Source organism: Protopterus annectens, chromosome 5.part0, assembly GCF_019279795.1.
Source record: "Protopterus annectens isolate FY-2018-M chromosome 5.part0, PAN1.0, whole genome shotgun sequence".
In the NCBI taxonomy this organism is placed as follows: Eukaryota; Metazoa; Chordata; order Ceratodontiformes; family Protopteridae; genus Protopterus; species Protopterus annectens.
Window position 1 is genome coordinate 1,829,014,139 of NC_056735.1, and position 12,875 is coordinate 1,829,027,013.

Here is a 12,875-nt window from a genome sequence, read left to right on the forward strand (position 1 = left end):
AGATCATGAGGCTATTCCAAGATTTGATCCATCTGTTGGGAGTTCCTCATGTGGTCCTCTTTGCCTGCTCTCTGAACAATCAGCTGGCAAGATTCTGTTTCAGTATTTCATACAAGAAGGCCTGGAATACAGATGCCTTTTCTTTTCCTTGGGACAGGAATGTTTCTGTTTGCTTTCCCATCCTTTCCAATAATATCCAGGGTACTTCTGAAGATTCAGAAGTAATCCCCCAAATTATTGTGGTGACTGCCTTCTGGCCAAGGCAACCATGGTTCTCCCTTCTTTTGGAAATGGCTAGGGGCAATTCTCACAAGCTTCCTCACAGACTGGATCTACTCACACAAGAACAGGGGTATTTGATGCACCTTGATGCAAGTCAGCTTCAGCTGACTGCCTGGATGATAGGGGTTGAATTCCTTTTAGGCATCTATGTACTGGGGACTTGTAGTATGTACTAATGGAGGCAGGAAAACCTGAGACTAGAAAATCATACATTATCAAATGGAAAAGGTTGTCTAGTTGGTGCCAGCAACATAACCAGCACCTATTCGGGTGCAGTTGTTCTCCAGTTCTGCAATGTTTGTGTGAGTTGCTATCCTATGGCCTTTCGTATTCCTGTGTCAGGGTTAATTTATCAGGCATTTTAGCATGTCTGCCCATGGCTCCTCCTCTTTCGATGCAGCCTCATGTCAAAATGTTCTTGAAAGAAGTTTTACATAAGAGAAATCCCAAGAAAACAGGTTGCCCCTCCTTAGGAACTCAATTTTGTGTTTCAGACACTTGCTCCATTTGAACCAGCTAATTTGGCTGTCCATAGGTTTTTAACATGGAAAACAATTTTACCCATTGATCTGACTTTTGCAAGAAGGGTATCTGGGTAGCAATCTCTTAAGGTGAGTCAGCCCTATCTCATTTTCCATAGGGACAGGTTTTCTTTGAGAGTTAATCATTCTTTTATGCCTAAAGTGGTATCCAAGTTTACTTTAAGCCAAACTGTCCATCCTGGTTTGTCTAGTCCTCGCCTGTGTATGTGTTGGGTGTAGGGGGTTCGTCACTCAAGCATTTTCCTTTGGAAAAATGGAAAAGGTTTCCCTGGAAAAGTGTCTGTATGTGCTTGTAATTGTCACTGGAATGAGCAGCAGAGCCCCCTTTTGCTTGCTGGCTGACTTTGTTGGCTAAACTTTATTTCCTCCTTAAACAGTTCTTCATCATAAAAGTGTCTGTGATCCCCAAGAAAAAGTATTCTGATGAAAGCTGAATACAGCAACTTGAATTTTACACCTGCTTCTTGACATTCCCTGATTGCATGGATAATCTTGCTTCTGTTCTGACTGGTGTACAGTGAATAATCAGTTTCCACAAATACTCTGTTGAAACCCATTTTAGTACTTTACCCTTTTGTCACAATTTTAGCAGGTACAACTCTTTCTGCTGTCATATCTGCATATTTACTAATATAGGTATCGGCTGCTTTCTTATGGCAAGATTTGGAGCTTATACACAATCGTCCCTTTCAATAAACAAATTCTGTGATGGAACACCAGTCTGGTTACTTGAATGTACTTTCATAAAATTAATGCAGTCTGCTTCTTCCAGTTTCTCTGAGAAAATTTCAGTTTTTCTTTACATGCTTTGTCTTCTAACTCTACCATTTCTGAAATGGCTCTTCTTGAGAAACTGCTTGCGCAGCCATCCTTTTTTTCATTTAACCTATAGCCGGCCTTAGGCATAGGCCAACTATAGGCGGTTGCCGAGGGCGCCGCTCTTGCAGGGGTGCTTTTTCAGTAATCTGGATGGTGTAGCTATGCCAGGATGGGGGCACACAGCGGTTTTTTGGGGGGGGGGTTGTGGAGACCTTTTGCTTAGGGCATCAGTTAACCAAAGGCCAGTCCTGATTTAACCCTAAGATGGTAGCACTTTTATCAGTTAATATGAATAGCTAGTTAAATTTTGTATTTTTTCCAGCCTTTTATTTGATGTCGTATGTTCTTTCAGTGTTGGATTTATGTTAAACACCTCTTAGTACATTAGATTTCTTTTCCTGTAAATTACTGGAAGCTCTCTCATGCACCAAAGCTGGAACTTGAATTGCTTTTTCCTGAAAAGTTGCAGAATTGTTCCCAGAGTTTTTATTTTCTTTGTCTGGATGATTTTCTGTTAACTTTTGCCTTATTTCTTCTTTGTGGCATCCACGCAGTATAACTGATAGCAAATAACTGAATTCCACTTACACTGGTTTTCCTTTCTGGCTTCCTTTTCTTGATCTCAGTTTTAACACTGGGAGAGCTCTAATTAACCTGTTGATCTGTGCATACCATATCAGAAGCCCCTAATACTAGTAATTGATTTCCTGCATAGTGTACATTCTGACTTTTTTAATATTAAATTTTTATCTCAGGTTTTATCAGGAATACAAGTTAAAATGTTGTTCCATCCCTATTGTTAGATGACACAAAGTGCAGTAATGAACCTAGGATACTTCTGGTGGATCTGCCAATATGTACAGATAAAATGTTTTTAACTTTTGACCTGCATAATATATTTTTAGGGCTGCCTGAAATAGTATTTAGATAGACATCGTTTAGTGTAGAAGCTTAACTATTTTTTCTATTTGTAACATTGTTTTATAAGTTATATAATGTGTGTAGGTGTTCATTATGTAAGAATCTTATTTTATTTCATGAATACCTGGATAGTAAAACAGAAAAACAAATGGAAGTAAGCTTCATTTGTGAACCTGAAGTATCTAGTCATGGTAAACAGGCATTTGAACTTTTAACTTATTGATGTAAACATGAATGCAGTTATGTATTGTGCATGTCCATTGACTGTAGCACTGTTTTCCAGGTGTTGAAGAGAACATACAGGAAGTGGTTGGTCACATAACAGAAGGTGTTTGCAGGCCACTGAAGGTAAGATAAAATTCATCTTGAGCAACATTTTCAGTTTTGAAATATAGTTATGCTGTACATAACTGAAAATAAGAAGTCAGTTTATGTTGAAGATGTTTAATTTCTAAAGACTTTTTTAAAACATTTGATCTTATCTTGAGGTATTTGGGCAGCATATCCTAAAAGTACCACAGTTATTGGTCAATAGCTACAGATTCTTTAGCAGTTTAGTGCTGCCTTTACCAACCATGTTCATAAGTAAAGACAGCATCATTGGTGCAACATGTTGCCTGCTTGTCTTTGGTGCTGTAAGGCCAGAAAGCTGTGAAAGTTGTTGGTTCTATTCCGATTCCAGGTTATTGGATTGCTGACACTGCAGTGCATAATTAGGAAGTACTGCACTCTTTAATGCGTCATCCTCTAGATGAGAAGTTTAACTGAGCTCCCATGTGCTTGAGTTGGTGATAGCTCAGGTGGATGGAAAAGATCCCACAGCACCTATAGTAAAGAGTAGGGGTCAATCCCCAATGCCCTGGCCAAATTTCTCCTAGTAATATAAATACCATATCAAGTATTCTCTGAAAAGATGCCACTAGCTTATTGGGACAAAGCCAGTCTGGAAAAGTATAGATAAGTAAATAAAAAATAAAGGAGCATGTCTGGGCATGCTGGTCAAAGCTGCCGTACCTGTGTAACAGCTGTATTTGGGTTTCCTTATAGCAGATTTGAAGTGTATATTATAGTGTTTCATTGGGTTAGTTTTCCAACATCTGATTATACCTTATCAGTGATTCTATCTGAAGAAACCTTAAGCAAGTGTTCTCAGTGTTGGCAGTTGTCACATTGGAATACATGCTTGAGTTATCTGTTTGCTCTGGGTGCATGCCAAAACATCAGCAAATCCCCTATTTTCCATCATTTTACTCTGTTATCACAGAGCATAAGTGCTGTGCTTTTGCATAATTTCTCTGCAGAACTCAAAATCAAGGAAGTGAAAATGGCAGTAGAGGGAATTTCCTTTTCATCTCTCCCTTGTGATGATACAGAAATTAGTTAAGTAGATTAATCTCAGCGTGATTCAGAGGAATAATAGAATGCCATCACCAGGTGATTCTCTAGTACTAACTAGCAAGAAAGGTACAGTTTTGTGTATTAGTTGAGGCAGATGTCATTTATTATTGCTGCCACATCAATTAGTTCCTGCTATGGTCTGAACTTTTACATGGGTGGCAAGTCAGTTAACTTTGTGCTGTCAAGTTCAGCTGATTCTTACACCTGCAGATAAACAGACTGCTGGCAGCTGTTGTCTGGCACAGCAACTTTTATCATCTCAGTGCCTGCAGATCCCCCAAGCAATACTATACCATGTCTCAGCCATTGGGAGTGTGTGTATGTATGTTATCTTTCGGTGTTTGAGCAGTGTGTCTCTGGTTGGAGAGCAGTGGCCAATAGCTAATGCTGTTCAACTTTGCAGGCTGTAAGACTGTTAGAAGTTTAAAGTCATCATGTCCAGTTTCTGGGTTTTTTTCTCTGTACCCTTTCTCAAGTATTCCCAAGACTTGAGAAATAGCTGCAGTCTGATTCAGTTTGCCTGTGCTGTTCTGGATTACTCAAGTCTGATCATAGTGGCTGTCTGTCATACAGACTTCTGTCAGTGGTGAATGTCATTCATTCACAGTCATCAGCATCAACAGCTTCAACAAGAGTATCAAGAAAGACAAGAGTTCATCTTCATTTTCTTCTTCCTGATGTCTTCAGTAACATACAACAGAATCTAATGTTGTCATTTTCATTCATTCCTCAATGAATGGGTTCGGATCTAGTCCTCAGATCTGACACTACCACTTTCTAAAGATTCTAGGATCTGAGTCTAGAGCTCCTCCCGTACCTATAATTCCCGTGAACACTACAATACCCCAGATCTCATTTGTTGCTCTTCAAGATGGTCAGGATTGCAATTTCTCGATCTCCTTTAGAGTGTTGTGCATGAAAATTTCCTTTTTCCTGTTTGACAGCCTTTTGTCTATTTAGTATTTAGTTTACCGTCCTTACCTTCTGTAATCTCTCTACCAAATTTTTGGTAAACTTTTTATACTACTATTGTCGGTAATCCCTTCCTTTTTCTTCTTCCTTCTATGCCTTTAGGTGTATTCCTGCAGTACCATTGTTGGTAGTTTCTTCTGTCCAACACTACCATCTATCTGAATCTCTCTAAAAAAAAACAAACAAAAACTAAAGTCTCTCCTTCGTTCTTTTTCTTTTTGCAGACTTTGGTGTTTTTCCAGTATGGCTGATATGCCTACTGGATTTAAAAATGCACTTCCTGTGGGCATACAATCCCCAATTCTGATGCCCACAGGGAGTGCATGTATTGTTTGGGCCCAGCACATGTAGACACCTCTTCTTCCATATGCACAGCCTTCAGTGCGAGAGCAGTTAGTGATAGGAGGAACAACTAATTCTGAAAAGCCTCCTTCCTGCTTCAGCTTCATTTTCAGACACTTCTTCAGGGGCTCAAACCTCCTGCCAAAAATCGAAGGAGCCCAGGGTGCACCATAAGCACTGTCCTACCCAGTCTCCTTTATCTACTCCTACTGTAGAACCTCCCAAAAAGGTACCTGAAATCTTATATCTGGCACAGTCTACTATTCCTTCTCCTCGGCCCCGTGGTCCCAGGTTCTCTTCAGAGCCGGTGTCTCCGAGACTGTTGCCCCCCTTTTTGCAAGAAACACCTAAGAAGTCCTCTAGGTCACCTTCCACATCCTGTTCTGTTACGTCTTCCCATAGTCTTTCCGAAGTGGAGGTGGATAGGATGATGAGGAAATTCCTCAGAACACAGATCCAGATGGGGACCAGCTCTGTCTCCCATGGGATCTGTGAGTTGCCAACCATGCTTTCAGCCCTTAATTGTTCCTTCTCCAATCTGATCACCTGTTTCAGAGTCCTTGGATCTGAGAGCACTGGGAGTCAAACAGTCAAATCTGAAGGTTATAGCAACCTCAGCTCCATCTACTTCCCTGACCCAATTGACTCTGACACTTTTCGAACACAATGCCTCTTGAGGCCGAAGCATCGACATTGAATCAGAAGTTTTTGGAGCCATTGCTTCCTCTCAGAGCTCGGCTCTGACTCCTCCCTCAGAGCAGGAGGTGGGGGGCTTAGGGGTTGCCTGCTGTGGAAGCCTGAGCTCCAGTGGGATTGGCTTCAGCCTGTCCGGGCCCCTCTGCCTTGAGGTGGTGGAGAGGGTTTTCTCTCAGCCCAGAATAGTGTTGACTCTCCCTTCTTTGGATCCATACCTTACTTCTTCTCTGGATCCTGTGTCTGAGCCTTCGCAACCTGCAGCTCAGGGACAGCCAGCCCAGAAGAGCTTCCAAGCAGTTCCAACCAGGGAACTACCCGTCTCTTTCGATACCTCCCTAGAACATCCCACTGAGGAGGTCCCTAGGACGAGGTCATGCAAGAGGAGGCATCTGGATTCCCCACAGGAATCCCTCACAGAAGATACCAACTTTGATGAGGACGAAGGGGCCCCTAGATCTCTATCTGAAGATGTCTCATTTGAAGGATCTTAGAGGTCCATAGCCAGAAAGGTGGTTGGTCTTCCCAAATCACTGTCTACATTTTGGGTTACCTCACCTGCAGATGAGCTTAAAGAAAAGGAAATTGACTCCATGTAATCTGTTCCAAAACACCCCGACAAAATATTGTGTCCCTGCTGATAGACAGTACTGGACAAAAGGGATTTCTGTAGATGCCATGATTTTTGCAGCAATCACCAAAAAGGAGCTTGCCTAACAAAGCATCATTGTCCATCCCCCTTAACAGAGAGTCTAAGGCTTTAGCCAGGTTTGGGAAGCAAATGTATGCATCAGCAACATTAACCCTGAGATCGCTAAACTACCTTACATATTTCACCAGATTACAAAGGACTTGATAAAGGAACTCTCTAATTCTGCTCCAGGGTCCATGTCTGCAGAAGAACAGAAGTCATTTTCTTCAGAAGTGTCCATCCTACAATTGATTACAAATCTGTCCATGAGGTTGATCTTGTATGCCACAGAAGAAATCTCGAGGACAGCTGGTTCAGGCATATCCATAAGGAGGCATGCCTGGATGCGCTTGTACGATTTCATGGAAACCTTCAAGCATTATTCATCAGTGCTGCTTTAGATGGATCATCCTTATTTGGGCCAGCATTGAAAGAGACTGTCTCCTGCATTGAACAGGATGAAAAGACATTGTCTGCCATTGGAATTTGCTTTTATACGCTACAGAGACCCTTCTCTAGGAACCAACGCAGTGGTAAGAAAATTTGGTTCAAAAAGTCTCAAGGTCCTTTCCAGGAATCCCAAAGGCAGAGGAAGAAATAATTACGCAGGGCAGAGGGGGGTCTGCAAAATCAAGTATCTCGAGATTCTTTCTCGGACAGATCCTTCCAGTGTTCCTGAAAGATTGCCCAACTGTCTGTCTCTGGAGGCATTTGGGGGCGGTGATTATCCTTGCACCAAAATGCCTGGCTAGGCATCACAAATGACCTTTGGGTCCATAGGATCATATCTAGAGAATATTTCATTCCCTTTTTACAAATTCCAGTAAAACCAAAAAAAATTTTCCCTGATGTTCCATCCATCAGAGGGAGCTACCAGCTCAATGGATTACGAAGTTGCTAGACAAAGAGTCGTCCAAGAAGTCCCACCAGACCAAACAGGATCCAGAATTTACTCAAGGTTCTTTTTAGTACCAAAAAAGACAGGGGGACCTGAGACCTATTTTGGATCTAAGTTTGAACGAGTTTGTAAAAAAAATTCCAAATTCCAGATGGTCATGGTTCAGTCCTTTCTGCCCCTTCTTCAGAAGGACAACTGGATGTACTCAATCAATCTATCTTCAAGGCGTACTATCGTATCAAAATGAACAGGTGCTCTAGAAGGTATCTACACTGCTGGCTGGGAGCCAGTCATTATCAGTTCAGAGCCCTGCCCTTTGGTCTCACCACAGCCCCTAGAGTGTTCACCAAATGCATGGCAGTATTTGAAGTTCACCTGAGACTGCTCTGATTCAGAGTGTTCCTGTGTTTAGACAGCTGACTGCTTACTGCACCCACCGGGCATCTACTAGTAAAAGCCAGAGGTCATTTGCTTCAATTGTCACTCTCGCTGGGAATCAGCATCAACATGCACAAATATCTTCTTCAACCAGTTCATGTTGCAGATTTTATAGGGGTTCGCTTAGACGCAGTCAGTTGTCTAGCTCTTCTACCTCAAAACAGAATTCTTACATTGAAAACACACATCAAGCAGATTCTTTCCATTCCTACTCCCCTTGCAAGACTGATCCCCACAGCTCTAAGGTAGATGGTTGCTATGATAACTCTAATTCCCACTGCTTGCTTACACATGAGAATTCTCGAGTGGACCCTGCCGATTTAATGGTCCTTTCATCGTTATCCCTTGAATCACTTGATAAAATTATCTAAAGTTTGCAGAAAGTCTCTTCTTTCGTGGATTTACTGTGAGGAGACTGATCAAGGTCGTCCATTTATCCTTCCTTCCCCCCAGCGCCACATTGACCATGAATTTCTCCCAGTTGGGATGGGGAGTGGCATTACTTGGGATGAACTGTACAAGGCATATGATCCTAACAAGACACCAATTTACTTATCAATGTCCTAGAGATGACAGCGGTTGTTTCTAGCATTATAGGCCTTCCAGAGCTTTCTCCCTCTAAGGATTATTGCACTACAAATGGACAATATGTCAGTAGTCTGGTACATCAACAAACAGGGGAACCATATCCTATCCCCTGTGTCGAGAAGCAATGAGGGTATGGCAATGGGTGATTTCATCCAACCGCTTTCTTGTAGCAATGCACATACCAGGGCAATCCAACATTCTAGTGGATAAACTCAGCAGGACCATCCTCATGCATCATGAGTGGTCTCTCAACCAGTTGGTGGCAGACTTGATCTTCCACAAATGGGGTCAACCTTGCTGCAATCTGTTTGCATCTCCCCTAAATAACAAATGTCCAAGATTCTTTGCCTTTATCCCACGTCAGGGACAGTCACCAAGAGATGCTGCAGTCCATGTTTGGCCCTCAGGTCTCATTTTTATTTATCCTCTTTGCCTTAAAGTCTCAGGTTTCTTCAGAAAGTACTTTGGTTGAAGAGCACAGTAATCCTCATTGCCCCCCTTCTGCCCTAGATAAGTGTGCTTCCCCTTCCTTTGGTCTCATTTAGTATGTCCTCCTTGGATGCTGGATCCCAGTCCATACCTCCTATCTCACCCATCAGGGCAAGTTCACACAGATATTGCAGACGTCAAATTGACTGTATGGTTTCTCCAATTCCTACGATGGCTAGACATTCCAAGCTTTCCTCCCCAGCTTGAAAAATCCTAGTCTCTTCTCATAAACCTTCAAGTAAAATTTACAAAAGTAGAAAGGTTTTCCTTTTGGGCTCATCAGAGATAATTAGATCCCTTTACCACTGTGCTTTCCAGTTATTATAGACTTCCTTGACTCAATTTGCCAGACTGGAGCAAGTTTTTCCCCTATCAGTGTTCAGTTAGCAGCCATCTCAAACTATCATTTCAGGAATAATGCTTCTCTTTTAGCATTATCCAAAATATGTAAGGCCTTTCTTAAGGGTACCTTCTTACTTAGACCTCCAATAAAGGACCCTACTCCATCTTGGGACCTCACAGTGATTTTGCAAACCTTAATATTCTCTCCCTTTGAGCCATCAGCTGAAGTGGATCTCAAGTTTCTTTCTTGGAAAACTGCCTTTCTAGTAGCTACTTGTGCAGGACGAGTATCAGAACTCCAAGCATTGTCTTCCAAATGAGTATCTGAACTCCAAGCATTGTCTTCCAAACCACCATATTTGATATTCCACAAGGACAAGGTTACTTTACTCATAAATCCTTCTTTCCTACCAAAAATTGCCTCTGTAACCAATATCAACCAGTTCATCAATTTGCCATTTTTTTTCCCCAAATTTAAAACAAAAGTGAATGTACCCTTCGTCTTCTTGATGTACATAGGCAACTTCATTTTTACCTGCACAGGACCAAGGAATTCGGAAAGACTGATCAATTATTTGTCTCTTCTACAAGTAAAAGATTGGGAAGACCAGTTTCTAAAACTACATTGGCTAAATGGATAACAAATTGTATTGCCTATATTTATTCCTTGAAAAATATCGCCTTGCCAAAACAACCAAAAGCACTTTCAGTCAAGTCACTGTCTACATCGGCAGCTTTTTGGGCTAGAGCCTCTGTTGATATTTGTGGAGCTGCCAATTGGTCTAATACTCATACCTTTATTTTGCATTACAAATTGTACATTATTTCCAGAAGCAGTGCTGCCTTTGGTTCTGCTTTGCTACAGAACATCCTTCCATGAGGGCCACCCAAGGTTACTGTAGCTGGGTACTCTGTCCCATTTGTTGAGGAGCAAATGAAAATGGCAACATCAGATAGTAGTTATGTATTCACCATAACGTTCCATCTATATTGTCCATTTTCATTATTCCTTAGCTTCCCTCTAGAGTTCATCAGAGCACATTTGGACATAAGACTTCAATTCCAAAACTCTCTCAAACAAGAACTGCATGCCTCCCGCATACCTGGGGATTACAGTGAATATAGAAAAGTCCAAGCTACAACCAGTTTGGTCTCTAGAGTTCATTGGAGCACTTTTTGTCACAAGACTTCAGGTAGTAAAACACCCTCAAAAATAATTGTATACCTTCATCCACAAGCCCAAGAAGTCTTATCTCAACAGAAGCTATCAGTGAGACTAATTATTTGCCTTCTAGGCTCCATGGCAACCTCCATCACATTAGTGCCACTAGCCAGAATTTACATCCAGGATCTTCCTTGGATTATGGTGGTTCAGTGGTCAGCCAGGAAGCAGCACTTGTCTTTTCTAGTGATTCCAACATACATTTGCAGAGCTCACATACAGTGGTGGTACAAGGACTTCATTTCAGTCTTCCTTCCCTCCAAGCCGCAGTGACCACAGATGCTTCCCAACTGGGGTATTATCTGGGACAGACAGTCCAAGGTACATGGTCTCAAACAGAAACCAGTCTTCAGATCAGTATATTGGAGATGAGAGCAATTCCCCTATTATTGCAGGCCTTTCAGGATATCTATTCAGACAGACACCATGACAGTTGTTTGGTACATCAGCAAACAGAGAGGAACTAGATCTTATCCCTTGTGAAGAGAGACCATGAGAGTGTGGCAGTGGGCAATATGTTCTTGCTGCTTTCTAATAGCAAGGCATATCCCAGGGGAATCCAATATCCTTGCGAACTAGTTGTGCAAGTCTATCTTGCTCCATTATGAGTGTTCCCTCAATCCTTTAGTAACAGGGCACAGTTTCAGCTGCTGGGGCTGAACCTGTTGCGACCTCTCCCAATAACACCAAATGTAATTAATTATTTTCTGTAGTTCCCCAAGAGGGGGAGTCACCCAGGGATGCTGTAATGCACCCTCTGCCCCTGGCACTCCTTTATACTGTTTCCTGACACCCCTGATTCCAAAGTTTCAGAAAACATGTGCTATGAAGGTCACAGTCATCCTCATAGCCCCTTATTGGCTTCAACATGTGTGGTTTCCCAGACTTCCAAGATGGTTGCACACTGAGTAACACCATGTTTCTAGCTCTCCCATGTAAAAACAGAAACTCAGCAGAGACTGCCAGTAGACTTGTGTTTATGGGTACATTTCAATAACTGGCTAGTAAGTGCACTGCCTGGATGCCAGGAATAAAGAAATACTGAAGACCTGGAAAACAAATTGGCTACAAAATGTGAGGAAGAAACACTTAGCTGTTCACCAAAAAGCAGTGCAACCTTCAGACATGACTTCCAATAACCTACAGGAAGATATAAGACAACTGCATACAGACCTGGTAAAATAAACAAAACACTGGTAGAGTATATCAACACAAACAACAAAAGGCTGGAAAAAATGGAAAAAGCTTTAAACAGGTATACAGATGAGATGATAAAGCTGCAAAAGTCGGAGGTCAAAATGAAGGAAAGGGCAGCGGAATATGAGACTGCTCAGGAAGAGATGTTTCACAAAATAATAGAATTAGAGGACAGAGCATGTAGGGAAAACTTGAGATTTTCAGCTATACCAGAGAAGCTGGAAGTAACAGATTGCATTAGATTTATGAAAACATAAATAAGCAACTGAACTGGTATTCCACCGCAAGAGTTGTTAGTTGAAAGGGCACATCATGTGTATGCTCCAAACCTAGCTATAAGAAAGCAACCTAGACCTTTAATAATAAGGATGCAATCCTATCAGCAGAAGGAGTTGAGTCCGACAAAAGTGTGGCAGAAGGACAAAATACTAAAAGTGAGAGACAAAATCTTTGTGGAGAATGATTACTCATTGTACACCAGGCAAAGGAGAAGTAAATTCATTCTACTATTAAAAGAATGTTGAGACGCAGGTGTGAGATTCAAACCGCTGTATCCAGCTGTCTTCAAGGTATTCTTCCCTGGAGGGACAAAAGCATTTTTTGATGAACTGCATGCTAAGGATAAAATACAGAAGTCTGTCCAACAAAATGTGAGCTGTGAAACAGAGATTCTGCTTCGGGTTCCTGTAGTAATTTGACCACAGAGAGACTGTACCTATAAAACCTTTTTCAGTATTTCAATGGAAAATGGTGTAAAGAAGGAAGGGAAAGCGAGAGTTGACTAGAGGAATTGAGAGTCTGTTGGAAATGAAGCAGAGACAAGATTTGGGCAATGGAGAAGAGCAGTAATAAAACCAGCAATGTAAGAAAATCTGGGAATATTGGACTTTTTCAAAATTTGTTGGATTTGTGTGCGACTCTAAAGTATATGCCCTACTTCATGTCATTAATGTTTGGAAAAATGCTTTGGGGAGGGAAAGAGAGGGGAGAAAGCTAACAATTAAAGAAAACACTTTCTTTTCTTAATAATACTGCATTTAT

At 41.6% G+C, this 12,875-nt stretch overlaps 1 protein-coding gene across 2 annotated transcripts in view; it reads left to right on the plus strand.

Moving 5' to 3' along the window:
- COG6 (component of oligomeric golgi complex 6) overlaps positions 1-12,875 on the plus strand; it is a 1,421,580-nt gene that overhangs the window by 709,835 nt on the left and 698,870 nt on the right. For both annotated transcript variants that reach the window (XM_044071656.1, XM_044071657.1), the window contains exon 11: positions 2,848-2,912. In XM_044071656.1, the coding sequence (XP_043927591.1) occupies positions 2,848-2,912 (65 nt within the window). The remainder of the gene's footprint in view (positions 1-2,847; positions 2,913-12,875) is intronic.